The sequence below is a fragment of the Rhamphochromis longiceps genome, linkage group LG18 (genome assembly GCF_057381845.1).
Source record: "Rhamphochromis longiceps isolate RC_006_pf linkage group LG18, R_longiceps_female_GT1.1, whole genome shotgun sequence".
NCBI lineage: Eukaryota > Metazoa > Chordata > Actinopteri > Cichliformes > Cichlidae > Rhamphochromis > Rhamphochromis longiceps.
Window position 1 is genome coordinate 11,039,477 of NC_140574.1, and position 21,228 is coordinate 11,060,704.

Sequence of the window (21,228 nt, forward strand, 5' to 3'; positions counted from 1 at the left end):
CGGTATCTCTCAGCTGTTGGTTTGGACTCATGTATCCCTCATTGCATGCGCTTCATAACAAGTGTTTTGCATTCTTTTCCTCCCCGATTCCCTCTCTTTGTTCCTCTTTGTGTTCCCGCCAGATGTTTCAGCCCATGATTTTGTTCATCCTCATTCTCGTTCTCTTCTCATCTCTCTCATACGCCGTCATCTTTAAGTTGGTCTTCCTCTTTGCGCTCTTCTTCGTACTGTAGTCCGTTTGTTCTTCTCCACATCGTGTAGTCTGTTAGTTGATTATTACCCCCCCCCCCTCGGCTTATCTTCTTTACCCATTTTCTGTTTTTGTTTTTCTCTGCCTGCTTTCTCGTCCCCCTCACACTGTTTGGTGTCTTCTGTCTTTGTTGTCCACAACCCACCTCACACATCTTTCCCTCTCCAATACCACCACCACCACCTGCACCCCGTATCCCGCACCTGTCACCCATCTCCCTAATCCCTTACACCCACCATCCACACTACCCCCCACCCCCTTTCCCCTCCCTTCCCTCTCCTTCCCTCTCCCCACCCCACGACACTCACAGTCCGGTCAGAGGGATGAGCTGGAGTGGCGTCTAGGACAGGAGCGAGGCGTGGAGCCCCAGAGCCAGGGTGGGGGCCAGGCCCAGAGCAGGGGAGCCACTGGACTCACTAGGTACCACAGGCCCCTGGCTTTAAAAGTAGAGGTCAGTGCCTCCTCCATCTCCCTTCTGCTAAGTCTGAACCATAAATCTGGACAGTTTTTCTTTTTCTTTTTTTTTTTGACCTGAACACTGTTTTTATATTACTCCATTCCCAACTGATTCAAATGCTCCGCAGGGTGAATAACTGTCAAGTGCAGCTCTGCAGGATGAATGTAAACTCCAAACAGCAACTCCAAAACTAACTCAAACATTTAGATCTCAACATATTGATATGTGCAAAGCTTTGAGACATCCTATTTACATATTTTATTTCCTCTCCTGAGAGTTGCAGCTCTCTATCTCCAGATTTTTCTAGCGCTAACCTGACACAGGTATTTAAGATACAATGAGTGCGGAGCTTACCTTTGAAATGGAAGTGATCTGTGCATGCCAGCTGATGATATCTGTTCTGTTACACCTGTGACATTGTTTGGTGATAGTCAGGGGTTTACAGTTTGGAGTTGATTTTTGGAGTTGACTCAAGTTGAACACTTAGGTACAGGTACAGGTCAAATGTAACGTTCGATTTCACAGATTACTTATAAATTAAAGAAAAAAAGCATAAGTTATGTTGATCCCTAACAAAGGCATCTTACATTACATCCAAATACACTCCAAATTTGGCTGATTGTAAATGACAGTGGGTTAAATTTGAACTGTCCAGAAGGCCTCTAAGTCCAGCATGTCTAGTGACACTCCAGCCACGGTCACTTCTTGATGAACACGATGTCACTTCATCCACTCGCTCTACTTCCACACTAAAATCCACTCCCACGGCTACTGATGTTCAATTTATTTTATTTCTCCTTTGGTTTCACATTTTCGTCTTTCTTTGAAAATTTGTATCACCCCTGGAAGTAGGTTTGATTACCGATAAAAGTTCAAAGGAGCTTGAAAACATTTTGCTCATTCATTGCAGCAGATTTGCTGATCCTGTATGCATCTGCGGGTGGGCGGGCAGTTTGTTGCTCTTTTAAACAGCAGCCGTGTACAACTGCAGTACATTAGGATGACTTGTTAGGCCTGTGTGTGTATTTAGTGTATTATAGCTGAATCTGCAGGCAGTGCACTCTGCAACGATGCCCTCTGGCTCTGGTTCATCACTACCAGTATTACTTTCGTGATTCAGCATATTTAATGTATGTAAAAGTGCAGCTGACACAGGGGAACCACAATACCCACACCCCTCCCCTCACACACACAGAAGATCAAAGACCTGAGCGCTACCAGCACACATCATCTCAGATCTGGTAGCTCGTTCGGTGACTCGGCTGATTAATAAACTGGCTGTGTAATCGCAGGACACCGTGATTCATAATCGCTGCCTCATGTTTGTGCTCATAGAGAAATTGCCGGTTGTTATGTAATGCAGAGCACTGGCAGCAGCGACAGCGATGTGACACACAACTATTACAGTTACAGTTATAGCACATTCGTGTGGATTTCTTTTTATCCCCGCGCTCTCTGCTGCAGTATAATCTGCGAGCTGCAGTGAATGAATGGGGAAAGCAGCTTGGATATGGCAGGATTAGCAGTGCACTGTTGGCCTGTGTGATTTGCATTTGACATTGGGCTGACAGGGAGGCGATCCAGGGTCAGTACACGCTGAACAGCTCAACTCGCTGTTGGAGGGTACAGTATAGTCCCAGCAAAGGATAGAGAAGAGAAATCGCATTATAAATTGCTGGAATTTCCAAATTGTCAGTCTGCAGTTTGGGGTATTTTTAGAGGGAAAGATGCGGATGTCTTATGAAAGAGCTGAAGACCGAAGACAAATCATCACATTCAAAACCATAAACATGGACATATCATTTCCCTAAGAGCATTTTTATCTCACTTGTAGTTAAACAAATTTTGCCAATTCCTTTTGCAGTTGGCATGTAATATTTTAGCTTTAATTTTTTTAGCACCACATTTTTTTCCAGCATTTTAATTATTTTAATGCACTTTATCACTTGGTAATTTTTGCAAGTTAGTTAATATTTAATTGGATATTAACTCATTTTCATATTTAAAGATGCGCTTTCAGAAAACTTTTACACAAAAGAATCAGTTCAACTGCAAATTCTCCATTTATTAGTGCATTAACAATTTTCGCATGTTTAGAAAGATTTATTTTGGAGATAGAAATCATTCTACACCTGCCCGATTAGACGTGAAGCAACTCTTTGGTAATTCACAAAAAAATGAAAAAGTCCAGTGCTTGAAATTTGATCATAAAGCTTTGATGCTGCTAAATAAAGAAACAGTCCAGCCTGAAATGAGCAGCATTAAATCCTAATCATTTCTCGAGATGCTGCTGAAGAAGCTTTAATGGGGTTTTTGCTTGCACAAAACTCGGATCTCATTTGAGGGTTTTTTTTTTTCCCCCTCATCTTCCTTGGCGAGTTTTTATTTTGCAGTGGATTGAAAATTATAAATATGATCAAGTAGAATAATCTCGCCCACAAATCCCTGTTTGACTTTCAATTATAGCTTCAAGACCGATCGTGAGACATCGGTATGTGTGTAAATTTATCCAGGGATATGGTTAAATAATTGTTTGCTGTGCTGTTGTGGGTTCAGCTCCGGGACACGCCTGCTTCTGACATCCAGTTTCGTCTGGATCACGAGCGAAGGATGAGGGCGACAACGGAGGAACGGGAGGCCGTCGCTTCTCTGCCTCAGGTACGGTTATTCAGTCTGAACGCCTTCAGAGAATGAGCGCAGGAGCAGCGGCATCACTCTTTGCTGGGTTTTCTATCTTTGCTGGCTGAGCAGAATTTTAAGTGCACGACACCATCTGATGGGAAAGAAAGTTTCAGTATTTTTATTGATTGATTGAATAGTTTTAGACCAACACTGATGTGATACAGTCTTCAGTATGCGTTATCAATGAAACTGCTCTTCATTTGATTCAAGTTTGAGTTTAATTCTACTTAGCTTTGCAACAAAATTTGTTTTTGTTCATAACTTTGTCTTTTTTTCCCTTATGTTTTGTATTCTTGGTACTTTATGATTCATCCCCAACTGTCTCTTGGGTAATTTGATTCCAAATCATCAAATTTCTGACCATTTTCTGCTCAACTGTCACCAATTTACATATAAACTTCATGGTCCAGAGTTTGATGATATGTACTGATTGGTGTGAAATTTTGGCTTTATATATCAGATACTTTTTAAGATATAGTTTTTGAAAAATTTCCAACACACACACACAGATCTCAAAAACTATTGAACATAAAAACTTGAAGTTTTCACTGGCCTCTTTATTACCATCAAAATGAATCAGGATCCATAATCTGGCACATAATACATTTTCTTTTAAAAACAAGTTTGTGGATTGGCTGGTTAAAATGTGAAAAATTATTCCGATTTTTCAGTGCTGTAAAGCATTCTTGCAAAGCCTCATATTTGACGACACACTAAAGAAAAACTTCACACTGGAAAAGACGACTAGTGACAGTTTCTCAGGTGTATTTTACAATACCATAAAATAAAACATACGTTTTAGCATGCTGGAGTACAAAAACAAAGATATTAGTGGAAGGTCGAATCCAAATAAACAAAGATTTTATATGTATGTATGTATTTGATCTGTTTTGTTTATTTCACTATATGAATGGAGGTTTTTTTGCAGCAGGATGAGCGTTTACGTCTGGAGGCCCAGCGTGAGGGTCTGGAGCTGCAGGGCCTTCAGACTCACGAGGTGCCCTGGGCTCAGGAGAGAGCCATGCTGCAACAAGAGGTCCGCCTCTATAGACGCAACATCATCATCATCTACATGAAGCTCAGGTGGATCCTTATGCACTGGAGGCTCGGACGCAAGGAAGACTCTGGAGACGACGCGGTGCACCCAGAGGTGAGTCCGACAGGGGTTTTGTGGACTTACTTTTTACTTAAGCTTTTATCGATGAAATGATTCTCTTCATTTTTTGAGCGCTTTGACTCTTCATTGCACCAGAAACCAGACACAAGTGATGATGAAGCAAAGAAATAATTGTTAAAAAAAATAATAATTAGGGAATGAAAGGGAAAGGATCAAAGAGTTAAAGCAGGGAAAAAAAGTTTTTCTTCTTTTTTTTAACTTTTGCCCCGCAGCCAGCTGAGTCTGATGAATTTTTCAGTATTTTTCGCTTCACTCTCTTGTGGGGGACTTTGCACAGAATCCAGAAACAGTTGTTGGCCTTTTGCATCATCCATGAAGATGATCTGGTGCACAGAAGTCAGCATTTTGGATTCATTCCATTACTCTCATCATCCAGTGAGAATTAAAGGTAACCGTGGATATACTGAATAATAAATAAAGTTCCAGGAAGCTGTAGTTCAGTGCAGATATGCTGTCGGAGTAACCCAAATCTCTTAAAAATGCTGCAGATAACAACCTGGGTCTGGGTGCAATTCCCCCCTCCAGGGGCAAGGGTACCTAGACCCGGTTTGTAGAGTACGCTTGGGGAGTGTGATCGTGTGTACAGCGTCTCTTTATGTCTGTCTCCACGTTGGTTGAGTGTGGAGTAAGTGCATATGAGAGCATGAGGGTGGGAATGGATGTTTGTGTCTGTGTGTGCCTGTATGTCTGTGTCTATATGTCAGGTTGGGTATCAGACGCCACCTCTCTGGGGACACCTCAGGCCCTCCAAGGTTTGGAGGCCTATCTCCACCCACCACCACTTCCCCTGCCGGTGGCGGACTCCCTCAGGTGTCGGTGTGTTGGTGGTTCTTTGTGTCTGGGGGTGGGCGTCCGGGTGCACACCGGCTCACTCCTTGGCGGCCGCTTGTCGGGGCCTGGGGCCTGGGGCTCGCTCGGGCCCCTTTGGAGGTGGGGTGCCCCCGGCCTCTCGGCCTAGGGCTCGGTCACTCAGGCGCAGCTGGGGGCCGGCGGAGCTCACGGGCGCGTCACTGCAACTCCCCCTGACTTCTGCTCCGCGGCTGCTGGGCGAGCCCTCATCTGGGACTCTCCTCAGCTCTTACTGGGACAGTGGCGCGGCTGCCCCTCTGTTGGTCTTCCATGGTCTCTTGTGTTCTGGGGGCCTCTGGATGTCTGGAGTTTTGATCTCCTCCATACCCGCTTCACACCCTGGAGGACGGGGCTGTGGCCCCCCCACACTCCCTAGCAGATCATTACATGGAGAAACCTTTGGAATGCAAGCATGCTGATCCACACAGGTATGCACACATGGGTATTCACAGACGCGGACTAAAGCTTTCTTGGCTGCTGCCTCAAAGCACACTGCGCGCTGTCTATCTTGCGTGCTGCACAATATCGTTTATTATTTAGTAAATACTGATATCTATGACTAGCTAGTTTATTGTGATGGTGCTTTGTTTTCTCTATTATTATGTTGCTCTTTGTTGTTTGCTGTCTCCTCTGTTTGTTTTTGTTTGTTTGTTTGTTTTTTTTTCTCCATACAGGTGACCCAGGAGTTTGTTTTTTTTTTCTCTCTCTTCCCCCCCCTTCTCACCGTCTCTTCTCCCCTTTGGTTTTCTTTCTTTCTCTCCCCCTCTCTCTCTCATTCATTCCCCCTGTCCTATTTATTAAAAAAAAAAAAAAAAATGACAAAGGATGAACTGAAGCTTTGCCATCACGTAATGTCGCATACTGCTGTTTCTGATGTCATTTAGAAAAAAAAAAAAAAAAAAAAAAATGCTGCAGATAAGGTGGGTTGTGGTTTAAGTCAATCATTAGGAACAACACGAGGAAAACGACAACAAACAAGTGACTCATCCTGATTCACTTCCAGCCCCGTGCCTCTTACTGGTGTGTACGTCCCACCTGCGATGGTTAATTGGTTGGCCGGCTGATTGAGCGACTCCATTAGTTGCTCACCTTGTTGATTCAGCGGTCGATGTTTTCCTTGTTATCTTCTCCTGCCCCTGGTTGATTAAACTCCTAATTTATAAGATTCATGTGTTTAGTTTTGTTTTTCTTAGATGAATACACTCACTGGATTACTCTATGCACCGCAGCCAGCAGCGATAACTTCTTTTCCTTTAATTTTCTCCTGATGGACAATTTATTTTCTTTCTTCGAATGAGCTGTTTTTGCATAATTCTGTGCTGCTGTTTCTAAATCCCTCGTTTTTTCTATCCTGACTCATCGAAGCCTAATTTGTGTACAGATGGTGGAGCAGCGAGTTACCAGCAGGTTTCTTTCTGTGTGTTTACATCGTCCTTATCTTACCTTGACCTTAAATCTTAATTAAACTTGATTTTTTTTATATCCTTTAATCATCATAATACCCTCAAAGAGCTTTACAGTCCTTAGATTCAGAAACCGTAAAGCAAATTGATGCTTCTCACCTTTAAAAAACAAAAAAAGGTTGAAAAAAGAAAGAGCTGCTGAACTTATTTTGGTGTTTAGTCTGCAAAGGCTCAAGGCTGCTGAGACCATGTGTTTGAGATTGCGCTGGCTTTGTTGTTAGAATAACTTCAGTTTATTGACGCTAAACATGATCGGAGAGGAAAACTCTCCAATCACGTGGAGAGAATAATTAATCTACTCAAATTCAAGTAACTTCATTTATTCACAATTCTGTATTGAGAACATCTCATTTGCACATTGTCCTGTGTCAGGACACTTGAAACAAAAGCCATCCTAGTAAGAATAATAAATACACTCAAATTTACACCACCAATAGAAGATGGTGTAGTTGTGAATAAGTTTACTTTACTTTGAGCAAGTTTTACACAACTGTAAATCCTGGATGGGGTCAGCCTTCAATCAGAACATCCACCTGCAGGCTGGATAAGCCAAGGAATGAGTGTCCTCTAGCAAGACGGTGAACCTCAGATTGCCCTGATTGGTGAATGCAGGGTGTAGTGTGAACCATAAAAGGTTTAAATAGCATTAAAGAGCATTAAATATAATTTAAAAAGCATTAATATGGTATAAGTATAACACATGAAGAAATCAAATGAGTCAGCTTCAGTTGCTTCTGCTGTGTTTTTTCTGTCAGAGTGTCGAGAAACATTTGAAATATTTTGGATTTCTTTTGCTTGTTTCTTTTGGGTTTTTTGAGGATCTTCTGATTGATGCACTCCATAGACCTCAATGAATGATTTTTGCCTCTAGGCTGTTTCCCTGGAACAGAAAGCATAAAGAGCACTGAGCTCCTCTAACTGACAGGGAAGGCCATACTACACTTCTGTACAAGTCACACTGAGAAGGCTGTGATATGTAACATCTAAAGCACAAAGCAGCAAGCACTCTATCCGCCTCTTAATCGTGCAGGGGCATTGTCATTTTAAGTGTGTACAGTCCAATGCCTCAAATACGGAAAGATCTGTAAGTGCACGCTGTTCCTTCTGCAAATGTTCTCCATGATTCCCTTCACTGCTGACCTCGGTCAGACGTATGTCTTTGCTGACATGCATGCAACGATATAGGACGAGCATTACACCACGCTCGATCATTTGTTTTGCTTTCTATCTGTTGCATCAAATTTATTAGAGTTACAGCCGAGACTTTTTGGAACAAGTTCAATAACATCGGTATCTGCGGCGTTACAAAGCTCCCATTTATTAAAAATGCCTTTTTTCCTTTTTTCGTTGGAGTTTTGCCTCACTGTCACCTGGTGATAAGGAGATGGCGACTTATTGTGTTTCAAAATTCTCCCAAGTGTCTCTTATCCTTGGAGCCCAGAGATTTTCATTTGAGGGCTTAGAGTTGTGGAGCTTTGACTGACTGAATTTCGAGGATGTTTTTCAGGTGGAAAATTAAGGAATTAAATGGGTGAAGGAGCAGATTATCCAGCTGTCAAAAAAGGGAAAAAATAATAATAATTTTTGCATAACTTAAGTGTGAGTTCATTTCCTCCAAAATAACCCAGACTGAATACGTGTGTGGTTTAAACTCACGGGTATGGATTTTGAGCAGGACTTGTTGTTCGTATTAGATAGCTCAGATGTGTTGGTGAAAGACTTGGGTGTGTCACTAGCTTCTGTCTGTTGCATGCTGGGAAAGGCTCAGCGATTGTGAGCCTGAAACAGAATGTGTTGGTACACAACAAAAAAACCCACAAACTAAGCGCACGAATGAAAACATGGCTTTTTGTTGCTCTATCATCTGTTCCAGTTTGAGAAGTTGGAGGGCTTCCCAGAGTTGGGAGTGATCATGGAGCAGGCGGAGGGGGAGTCAGACCGAGACGACAGACTGTGTTTACCACAGACTCCAGGGGACGTCCCCGACACCACACCCATCATCCCTCTGCCGTCACCTGACCGTCACCTGCAGCATCAAAGACAGGTACAGCGCCTCTTACAGCAGCTCCACTGTCACACACGCTTTATGAAATGTAAAAAGGCAAACACCGTTTTAGAGACACCTGTTCAGCTGCTCATTAACACGATTAGTTGATTAGCCAATCATATGGCAGCGACTTGGTCTTTCGTGTCATGTAGGCATGGTCAAGACAACCTGGTTTAGAAATCGACGAGTCTCGACTTCTGCTGCAACATTCAGATGGTGGAGTCAGAATTTACTGTAAACATGATGAAACCATCCTGGCTTGTATGAATAGATCAGGTTGCAAGTAGGGCTGTAAGGGTGTGGGGAATTTCTTTTGGCACACTTTGGACCCCAAAGTACCAACTGACCGTCATTTACCTGCCAGAGTTGACCTGAGTATCATGTCCATCCCTTCATGACCACAGTGTGCCCTGATCTCTATCCAGTTAGAGCCTCTTCCCATCTTGAATCCGACACTCATTGCAAATTCTCCCAAACTGAGCCCCAATAATGTTTTAATTTATTGCCATTTTAATCCGTGTGGATAAGATCGTCTTTTTCTGTTGCACGTTTAGGGCAAAGATCTGAAATTGAGTCATTCGTCTGGTGGAGTCTTTCTGGGCACTTTAAAGAGCAAAAGCTTGTTAATGCTCCCTCACATAATGACTCTCACTTACTGTGTTTAAAAGCATGAATTTGGCAACCTTATGAGTATAATATGAGCACAGCGTGCGTCAGAAATGTAATAAACTTGGATAGGATGTCAAGTTTGAGGCACGATGACTGTACGATGGTATTACTGAATGAAAAAAGGGCTTTGGCTGCAGTTCTACTACTATTTGTTTCAAGCTCCATCATCCTTAGTGCAGTTATGATAACACGGTTTCTTTGTTCTTTCTTCAGCACAGTTTTCTGGATGAATGAATTTATATTTTCAGAATGACCGTGAGCTCTAACACAAACAAAAAGGTTCAAAGCTGTGTTTAGTAAAACAGAGTGGAATACAGTAAGATGTAATGGAGACTTCAGTAACTGTAAAAAGAAAACACATCAAAAGTTATACCCTTTTTTTTTTTTTACTCTTTCATTGTGTGCAAATGAGTGTTTGGCAGATATTCATTGGAGCTGCTTGGCACAGTGTGCAGATGGGAATTTTGACCTACATAACTGGTTAGAGACGGTAATTATTTTGGGTAAACCCAGTTTTATGCTTCTTGTTTATGCAAACATCAGGAGACAAAAGGAGCTTCCTTTTTTTGAGTTTCTAGATCTTTCATGTGATGAAATCTCCTTTCAGTACCTCAGCTGACCCCCCTTAAAGTAAAGAAAGCAGCTAGACATTTTGGGTCGAATGCATTATTAAGCAGCACTAAGTGCTCTACTTTGTCGTGTTTTGATTTTTCCCAGCATCTCAAAAATGGTGTGTACAATGATCTGACATTGTAGCTTCAGTATATGAACAAGCGTGCATAGTAGGTTAACGTGAGGGCAGAAATGCAGACTTGATATAGTAAGCATTTGCACACGTGCAGCAGAACAAGCACAGATCATAGGTCCTGCAGCCAGAGTGAGATATTAGTGACATAAGATTATTTTAAGATGTGAAAGGGTCATTCTCAGTTCTCAGTGACAACCGGAGAAGAAAGTAGGCAGATTGGTGATGAAGAAATCCTTCATTCCTTCGGGTACTGCAGTTGGCTGATATGATTGAAGTGCTTAAGCATATATGAATAGCCTACATACGGCAGATAAGTTCTGCAGTCGTTGTGAACTTTCATCACATTTCTGGTAGGGAGAGCTCCTCCTTTAATTAGACTAAGCAGTCTGTGAACGTGGTGTTTTTCCAGCAGCTGAATGTTGACGTCTAACCGTTGACTTCACAGCACTCAGATACTGACATCACCGGTTTTGGCAACGACGTTTGAACCAGATTGTGGTTTTTGTGTTGCTGCTTAAACATGGGCAGGATCTTCCATTCTCTCCACTTTCCTCAGTCATTCATACGAGGTTTAATCGCTGTTTCTGGTTGTTGATGCTGAGATTGATGCTAGAAATTCACTGCTGTTGCTAGCATAATACTAGCTTTAAATCACAATGGTAGATGATGTTGTAAAGTGGCTCATTGTGCTGTGACAACCTACATATTTAAGGGAAAGTAAAGAAATGCTTCATAGGAGCCGATTCATTTCTTTAAAACTTGGCCCGTGGTCCTCATTCTTTATATTAAACTCACTTGTAGAATTTGTTGTGTTTTATAGCGACTTCTGAGTGAAGGTGATTGCTCACTCTTGTAGTTATAGAAATGTGAGACCTGTGAAACCTTGATTGTTTTTATCCTGTGGCCTTACAAGCACAACAGGAGGCAGGCTGTAAAGGCAGAAAGGGAGTTTTACTTCAATAGTACAGGTTCAAGGTTACAAAAACAGGCAGACGGGGAGCACAGGGAGGATCAGGCTGAGGCAGAACCCAAAGTATGAGGAAAGGTTAAGAAAACAGAATGCTTGAAAGGTCAGGCATCAAGATAATCTACCAAAGGTGGAGGTGTATGTACTGAGGACTGGTGGGAGTGGCTGGTCTGAAGAAGCATAGGAGCAGGTCATAAGAAAACAAAACCCAGGCTGAATGATTTTTGCGACTGTGACGTCTGCTAGATATGAGCTCTTCTGGTGAAAGTGATATAAATGGTCAAATGGCCCCTTTGTTTTTAATCTTGTACGGGTGAAAATGTACTACTATGAAAACTGTAACAGCTGTGAAGGATATGAACACACAGGGAGTTAAAAGAGGGGAATAGAAAATAAATGATCGATGAATCTGAATCACAGGAAATCCACCAGCAGGCTAAGCCAATAGCAGCATAACTAAAAGCTGATCAGCCTTGATTAAATCAGACTCAGAATCAGTTCCAGGACTAACTTTACGTGTTATCAGAAAGGAAACTTTTATGTCTCATCCTAAAAGTAGAGAGGGATATCTGTGTCCTAAATCCAAACTGGGAGTTTGTTCCTGATAGCTGAAGGCTCTTCCTCCCATTCTACTTTTAGAAACTCCAGAAACCACAAGTAAGCCTGCAGTCTGAGAGGGAAGAGCCCTATTGGGAAAATATGATACTAGTAAGTCTTAACAATATGATGGAGTCGAGATCAAGATTTTAAATTCAGTTCTGGGGCTAATATGGGAAAAACATGTCAGGTTCTTTTCTCAGATCATTCATCATGTACTCCGTAGATGGGTTCTTCATTAAATTTGAACATTTTTTATTGTTTTACACTAAAAGCAACGGGAAAATTATGAGTTTACTGTGCAAGAAATTCTCTGACATGGCCCACTTAGGATCATATTGGGCTGCCTGTGGCTCATTAATTAAAATGAGTTTGACTTCTGTTATATAGAGTATGCTAGAAAGGTAAAAGCACAGCTATTTATATTCCTTTTATAATGAGAGCCTCAGTCTTTGGATACTTTTTTCATCTTATCTTTGTTTTGGTATTATTTACCCTAAAAACATAAATAAAAAAATGAACTATAGAAGACTCAAGCAAACAATAGTTTGCAACTATTGCGCTCATGTTATGTTCTCAGATCCGGCAGCGCTGTATTGACACCTCAAGAAGAAAAGTAAAAATGATTTTATAAAACGCTCACAAAGCAGGTTCATCCCGAGGTGATTCAGAGAAAAAAGGACGCGGGTTGAACGAATCACAGTTTTCAAGATAAGGATTCTGAGTGTGTTCGTTCACAGTTTGCCCAATGTGTGTTTCTGATGATTGTTTTGTCTACATCCTGTTCGTGCAGTTCGGCGAGACACGTCGAGTGCTGCAGGTCTTGCGGACGCTGCTGGAGGAGTTTCGAGAGGAGCTGCGGGAGGAGGAGGCGCGGCGATGCCAACTGCAGCAATCCTATGCCAATGACAAAGCCGCCTGGGAGGTCAAGTGGGCAGAGATGAAGTGCCATGTCGCCCAGGTACAGATGGCGTCTCAGCACCCACCTTTAAAGGGACAGGACACAATCTGCTTTTTTTTTTTTTGCCTTTTTGCACTCAGAGAAAACCTGTTTTGTTTTCCCTTTTTTCTACCTGTGAGCTCACTGCTCCTCTTTGGCCAGTTTTCTGATTTGAAAGTAAAGCGCTGGAATGAATAATAACTCTAAATAGTGTCTTAAACCATATCACATCTGACAAACAAACGAACATTCATAATCTCTCCTCACCGATTAAATTTAAAAAAAGAACCGCATCCAAGGAAATAATGATGAATCACACTCTTGGCACTGCACAATGGATATAATCTGTCTTTGCGCAAACTAATTAATTCAGCTTTGAGCCTAATTGTTCAGTGTGACTCTGTGCACATCTTACAGAACTGAAAACAGCTGTTAAAGCACTCATTCATATTCCTAATGAGATAGAAGTGCTTTGTACTTTGAAAGTATACCATCCTCATCTAAAAATGACATGGCTGTGTGTAACCTGATGTTTGTGTTGGTGTCATAAATGCTGAAGTCTGCTGATATAACAAACACATCTAGTTTTATTTGCTAAAGCATGCTTTCCTGCATCAACTATTAACTATTAAAAAGACCAGTTTTAGTAACGGATCGACGTATCTGATTAGTTTTGGCTAATCAAATGGCTCAAAAAAGAAAACTGTTGTTGGCAAAGCCCTGTGTGATAGCATGGCTGCTGTCTGGCAGAGCAATAAATAAAATGATGAGGAAGCCGTTTACACAGTGCTGTATGCTGTCTGAAACCGACTGTCTGACAATTTTAATGCCAGATTGTGGTGGATTAGCGAATCTGTAAGTGTAAATCTAGTGTGGATTATAGCAAAGACGCATGTGGCTCAGGTCTGCTAATGTCACAAGCCTCCTCAGTCTGCATGTCGGAGTACCTTGGGCCGAGATATTGAAGGGATCGTGTGTGTTAGCGTGTGAATGGGTGGATAAGGCTCGTAGTAAGAAAGCACTTGGACTGCTTTCTCACAAACTAATTGAGTAGAAAAGCATCATGTCAGTACCAGTCCATTTATCATTTTATATTTGCTGAATAATGAGACATCCCAATAGAAAATAAAATCTGCACCTCGCTAATAAAGTAATAAATAATTCTTCCAAAATTAAATTAGATTGTTTCCAGAAGTTAATCTTCGATAAAAGTCTTTGTAAATCTGTCTGTTAGGAGGATTATAGATGGTTAACACTCCTGGTTTAGCTCGAGGGCTAGAATCTGCCCAGCAACAACTCCAAATTTGGCCCATTGGACAGCTTTAAAAAACATATGGAGTGCATAGATTTTGAACTTTTAACTGTATTTTCATATTTTTTTAACAGCTTTTTGCATTAGTAAAGACCCCCATCTTATAGTGGAATCCATACTACCCAAAAATACAAGGACATTTTCTGTTACCTTTACACGTTTATCATGTAGCTTCACTGATATGACCCACTTCACATCAAAGTGGCCCGTATGTAGCCCACGATGTAAAACGAGTTTGGCAACCCTGATCTAAACCAGTCACTTCCTTAGAGGAGGTAATTAGTGTTTTATAAAAATGTAAAGGTTTGTTATAAAAGCACTTTTAAAACCAGCTGATTGGTGAGCCACATATTTTCTTTATGACTTGGTGGAGGGCAGAAGCTAAAAGAGCGAGTAATGGACCTACCCCTCTAAAGCAGGGGTCCCCAATCCCAGTCTACGGGGGCCGGTGCCCCTGCAGGTTTTAGATCTCACCCTGGGTCAACACACCTGAATCACATGATTAGTTCATTACCAGGCCTCTGGAGAACTTCAAGACATGTTAAGAAGGTTATTTATCCATTGACATCAGCTGTGGTGGGACAAGGACACATCTAAAACCTGCAGGGACACCGGCCCTCGTGGACTGGGATTGGGGACCCCTGCTCTAAAGCCACGAGTATCGTTTTAATCCGTGTGTTTTTGTGAGGTTTTGAGACCCCTATAGCATCAGTGTCATTTTCTTTTCCTTGGAAAACCTGAACAAATTGCACAACAAATTTTTAAGCAATAAATTACACAAAACTGCTGGCTGTAGCAAAAAAAGATCTAAATTAAAACTCATATTTGCAAACTGATATTTTTTTTCTTTTTCATTTGTCAGAAGATTCAGTAAAAACTCAAGTTTCAAGAAATTATAATTTTTTGGGTATTATTTCATGGTTCAAACTTTATAGGGTTTAAAAAGGGAAACGTTTGAGGTATACGTATCTAGATCGATGGCTTACTCTTCTGATGTCATTTTTCAAAACTCCCCTCACAGTCTGGCGGTCTAATTAAGATACCTGTTGTTTGATTCCCTCCCAGCTCCCATCTGTAGGCTCAGAGGAGATAATTAGTCATCAATCACTCCTAAATTTTGTTGTAACAGATTCAAAGGAAGCGGGGAACTCTGCCGCAACAAATCTGTCATTTTGAAAAGCAGTTCTCTGACTGAAGTGTCGGGATTGTGTTCACAGCGTGTTTCTAAGAAAAACTGTTATTAAAGGTCAAACATAATTAAATCGTTTAAATCTCACATGAGGCGAAATAAACAGCAACTTTATTCTGAGAAGCAGCACATTTGTTTGGCAGCGTTTGCTGAGTGTGTTTTCTTTGCGTGCGTCTCTGTGGGTACCTCGCTGTCGCCGCGCGGGAAATCTAAAACTTTCTTTCCCGTTGAGAATCGAACCGGGTCCTGAATGTCCTCTCTGACCACTTTGCTGAGAGCTAAAAATTTGAAACCCTTGGTGGGTGGAGAAGTGTCTCTTATCAGCCTGAGCTGATTTTTTTTTTTTAAAGGAAACTGCAGCTTTGGGAACCAATTAAGAGGCTCGAGTCAAAGGAGGAAGATTATCTTTTTAACTCTTGTGCTTTTAATCTGTAAATCTCTTACACGGTTCAATCCTTCCACAGAGGAGAGGTCGCTGAAGGCCACAGTGGGAACTAATGTACTTATTTGCTCTGATAACTGTGCAGAGTTCTTTACTTGCTTCACTTATTAGGACTTTAGAAATATACTTCTCATTCAGGATTATTATACAGCCCAGTAGACCAGAGTCGAATTGGAAATTGCTCTCACCTGTGGACATAACCAGTGATTATGTTATTGCTTACGCTGCCTCCTGTTTCATGCTCTGGTCTGGCCACCTGCTCGCCCCTACAGAGCTGCCTGTATTAATAATACCGCAGAGTCTGACTTATAGAATTCATTCAGCAGCTCTAAGTGTACTCATCGTCTCCTCCGGTGTCAAATTAGGCAGGTTTAAAACAGATAAAAAGCCTACAAGGCAAATATTTGTGAATGAGAGAACGGAAGCTCGTGTTTGAGGAGGTCCGTGTGCACGACTCTCCTGCTGCAGACTCTACTTTGTACCATTATGTCTTGGAATGAAAGCATGTCTGAAGACTACAAAGCTCCGCTCTGCAGAAAGAGAAGCTTCCCTCTCGTTGTTCTGCAGCTTTGAAGAATCTGCAGAATGCCTGATTCCCTTCTTCTTCCTCCCCCCCTCCCCGCTATTGTGTGGTTAGACATATAAATTCAGGTTTGAACTGTCTCTGCCTGCTGCAGAATAACCGCTTTGTCATCCTCTCTTGTCATTTCTCTGTGTACAGCAGAGATTCAATTCATTTTAATTAATTTGAACTGGTTTTAAGTTGGGAAAAAGTCACCTAGCAGCAAGAAGGTCCTTGGTTCAGATCCAGGTGTGGTGTTTGCTTGTTCCACCTTGTTCCTATGTGGGTTTTCTCCGGCTACTTTAGGTTAGATAGCAATTCTAAATTGAAATTAAGTGTGAAGGTGAGAGTGACTGATTGATTGGACCCCCCTCAGACCTGTGACCTGTCCGGGGGATACCCCCACCTCTCGATCCGTGACAGCTGGGTTAGGCTCCAGCCTCACCTGGGCAATAAAGTGGATGGTTTTTATCGCTTATCGTGCCATTTTACCCTTTTATTTGGCCCTTAAGTTATAAAAGAAGATCATTCTCACCTGCATGTCTGCACAGTAATTGTGTAACGATAAAGAGTTCAGCGTGAAAAGTGGGAAGAGTTGGACCGGCACAAGAACCGTGCTGCTTTGTTGTGTTGATTAGGTGAGTGAGCAGCAATGCTTTGGAGAAGGACCCAGAGCCGCAGTGCAGTGAGAGAAAAGTGAAAAGCCTTCTGCTACTTTTAATTTTCTCTCTGCCTCGTCCTTTTTTTTAACTTCTGTGTTTGGTGACTTTCACCCTCAGTTCAGCAGAACTTTGATAACAGGCTGTTGAATACTGCTACAGCCCGAGTAAACGGACAAAACACAAGGAATATAAAGTTAGAGAAGACTGTCGTCAGTTTTTTTTGATACATACAAGAGTAAAATGTTTCTAGGAAGCACTGAAAATATGATAATATAGTTGTTTTGTTTAATTTTATTTATTTTTGTCCTGTAGGAAGATGTGGTAAAGAGTTCTTAATTAGCTTTTGTTTCGTTTTTTTTTTTTTTTTCAATTTGAAATGCACTGAGCTCTGAGCTCTCAGGATCAACCTACATTCCCTATCTTTTCAGTTTTATTCTAAGCTAAGCAAACCGTCTTCTGGCTACAAGTATGTATAATAGAAGCCTGAAAGTGATATTGATTCTCTTAAATTTCCCAAAGGTTTTTATCGACTACTCTTTTATTTCTTCAAGCTGCTCTTTGAACCAACGTCATGCCTAAAATCTTCCTTTGTTGATTAGGATTCAAACAAAAATTTGCATTGTAAAAGTTTTCTCTTACTTATTAAAGACTACAGCGTCTGTTTACATCTTCATCTAACACGTATGCTGCTGCTGGCATAACACTGTGATTTTCAGCATTGCAAAATGACACCGATCAGTCCCAGTGAGCCGTTTAATTGTTGGCTCGTCCGCACGTGTCGATCATTCGTAGTGTGAGAGTGAGCGTTTGTTTCAGCCAACGCCTTTTCATTCGTTTTTCTGTTCTGTTTTGACATTGATTTATTATTTTGTGGTTTGGTGACCTGCTTGGCTGCACTCACGTTTGTATGTTACTGAACTGACAGAAAGTTTGGAAGAAGATCTTTTAATTGTCTGAAAACTTTCTATTTACAAATGTTGTGCTCTAAAATTAAAGCAGTCTTTCACAGAAATTACAAAACAGTAGGATGGTTTTGTAATAAGTGTTTTGCCTTCATGTTAATAACGTTAAAGCCAAATTAAACAGAAATGCTATCAAAAATTTAACAGCAAACTGCCACTGCAGAGACTTTTACTATTCTCTGGTATTTTCTCTTTTTCTGTGTTTTTTATTTATCGTCTCTTTTCAATATTTGTGTCTCATCTTCGACCAGCTGGAGGAGGAGGAGCAAGGTAAGGTGCGAGGTGAAGCGCAGGGAGGCGAAGGGGAGCCAGCTGCAGACACCGAGTGGGCCCTGAAGCTGGAGCGCGAGGAGCATCGTCGTCTGCTTGCCGAGAGCCACAACACGTCGCTGGATCTGCGCTGGAAGCTGCAGCACGGAGAGAAGAGGTGGAACCAGGAGAGGGTCGATCTCCTGGAGCACTTCGACAGGGAGCGGCAGGAGTGGGACAGCAGTATGCGGGAGCTCCACCGGAAGATGGAGAGGGTGAGAGAAGGGCGGGAGTAAAAATAGACAGAATAGTAGTGGTAATAATGGCAAAGAAGGAAAGATTTGACTCAATCTGAGGTCTTTGCTGTAATGTAATCATTGGAATCATCTGTTTACAAGGTTTGAAATTAACTTTAAACTGGACTACAATTTCCCAAAATAAATGTGAAGATTTACAGCTCCATGACAACTTCAGCAGCTCCTCCTGCTGAACGTTATCAAGAAACAACAGTAGAAGTTGCAGGTTTCATTCTGGGATCGAACTTTCCTGATAACTGATCAGCAGTTCAGTTTATTGACCAGTAAGTAAGTTAAAAGAAAACTCAGACATTTCAATTCTTAACTCTTACAAATAGCCAAAACATTTTTCACAGTTAATGCCATTTTATAGACGTGTTTTCTCTTGTTCACAGGCAAAAAAACAAAATATTCCTTTTATACATTGATATAAAACAGAGAAAAGCTTTAAATCTTCATATTTGAGAGACGGTCTTGTATCATTTTTTTTGTAGCACGTCGTCACGTTACTGCTTTCTGTGCTTTGACATAGAAAACATGAAGCAATTTTTTTTTTTTATAATTTTGCCATATTTTTATATTATGATCATTGCATTCATCCGAGTCCTGGCATTTCTGCTAGACAGAAGTTCTTAAAGTTTATCTGAGTTGCCTAATATCCCTCTTTTGTGAGGGAGACTAGGCAAAGATGGCAGCGTATAATCTTTATTTAATCTCTGTGAGCTCTGAATGTCTTTTGCATGAGTCTTAGACCTGAGACATCGGAGATAAAGAGGGAAAAACTAAAGCTATTTAAAACTTTTTAGAAATAAAGTTTTAAGGGGAGACAATCAACAAAATTATAGCTAATAGATTTTTTTTATGCATTTCTTTTGCTGCATCAGTGTTTTAATAAAGGAATGAGAGAAAGAAACCCAGACAAAGGACTCAGGGCGATTATAGTAGATGCAATAATTGAGCATAACTGAATAATTTATGTCCTTTGTGCGATTTAATTAGACGAGCTGTAGCATTGCACTTTTTGCGTTTTGATGTTCAGGGCAGGAAGTAGAACTACACACTGATTAATATGATGTGTGTGTGAGCGTATTATCATTCAGACCAGGGGACAGGAATACACCTCTCTGAATATAGTTTACGCTTTCCAGCTCAGAGAGGGGGAAAAAACTGCTGATGCACCTCTGAATGGAGATGCAGAGCAGGAGGTGGAAATGCATTATTCAGCAATGTTGCAGGAAACTATAAAGCACAGGACATCCACTTAACTGCTCAGACTGGCAGGCTGAAAGTGAATGAGTAATGTGGCTGTTCTTCCTTAAACTTCAAGCCAGGAACAAGGTGCTTAACCTCAAGTGCTGCAGGTGGATTACTGTGCAAGTGACATTGGAGTAACAGAGCACAAGAATATAGCGCGTGTGTGGTAAAAGCCTCCTCTGCTTAACAGAAATGGATAATAAAATAAAAAAAAGAGAGAGGTGGAGATATGTTCTGGAAAGAAGAGGAGTGATCAGAGAATACATGGTTGTGAATGAGAAGAACAGATGGAGATGTACATGTGCAAGGAGCAGAGGTAGTGAAGGCGGTAAGGAGCGTTGGTGTGACAGAGGGATGCTAGGGACAGGGTGAGAGGGAGGTGACCCCTAAAAGGAGCAGAAGAAGCTAAATTAAAGGATAGATACACTTTAATGGGAATTCCCATTTTGGAGCCTCGATTTAGGCATCATAGCATCACCAGGTTGGCTTATTTCTGTTTTTTTATTTATTTATTTTTTGTTTTGTTTTTTGAGCTAGATTTAATGAGAGAGTTGAGTGCTGTGTACTATCAACTAATAATGACAGACAAGCTGCATCCATGTACAGATGTAGCCTTTCTGATGAAACCCTCCCTTGTATCCAGGCACGGGTCCAGCACTCCGAGTGCACTAACATGTGATCGGACAACTTTCTGCACTAAAGTTGTGCATTTTAAAATGGGAGCTTTTTTTGCACACTTCCCTTGACTGCAGGACCACATGAGAGGTTTTGCATGCTTTATAGTGCTAAACCTGTGAAGGAGCCAGTAGGGTGAATGGATGAGCTTGGTTAAAACCACGCAGTGGCAATGTTTCATGTCTCAGAGAGGTGTGTCTAAAGATCACTCTTCAAAATTAATTTTAAGGGAACTTGATGTCAAATAAAAATCTGTTTGCTGCTCATGAAAAGAAAAAAACTTGTATATTATCTGATATAAAGCTGTAGAGCTTTTAAAATTCTTAATCATCGACCTCAAGATTCATTATGGCAAATGTGCCACTTTCACTAGCAGCTGATTAGCTTAGCATACATAGAGTAAAAAGTCAGATTGCTTTTTTTATACCTTTGTACAAACTTAGGCCGGCTGGTCTCTGTGGTTCTGCCAGTCTGTGTTACTGTTTGGCACCTCAGTTGGTTTAAACTTGGCATGCACACATGAGATCTGTGTCATTCTTCATTGAACACTCAGCACATGCCAGTGTTTTCCAAAATATCAAGCTGTTCTTTTAGTTTAGCTTCTTAATTGGATTTTATTATCCCATAAATAAAATATGTCACGTGGTAAAAATTTAATTTTTGCATAAAAAAAGAAAATAAAAATTAATGAGATCAGCACATCATGAATATACGCTTAACACTGTGCGTCTGAAAAAGGAGCATCAGGAAAGAGACACAACTCAAACCTTTTTCGCATA

General features: G+C 41.2%; 1 protein-coding gene across 4 annotated transcripts in view; it reads left to right on the top strand.

The window, feature by feature from the left end:
- Positions 1-21,228, top strand: part of mtcl1 (microtubule crosslinking factor 1) — an 84,418-nt gene that overhangs the window by 50,622 nt on the left and 12,568 nt on the right. For 3 of the 4 annotated variants that reach the window (XM_085388463.1, XM_085388466.1, XM_085388465.1), the window contains exons 6-11: positions 561-701; positions 3,264-3,365; positions 4,318-4,539; positions 8,752-8,922; positions 12,700-12,867; positions 18,227-18,499. In XM_085388463.1, the coding sequence (XP_085244589.1) occupies positions 561-701; positions 3,264-3,365; positions 4,318-4,539; positions 8,752-8,922; positions 12,700-12,867; positions 18,227-18,499 (1,077 nt within the window). The remainder of the gene's footprint in view (positions 1-560; positions 702-3,263; positions 3,366-4,317; positions 4,540-8,751; positions 8,923-12,699; positions 12,868-18,226; positions 18,500-21,228) is intronic. The other variant, XM_085388464.1, reaches the window with a different exon arrangement.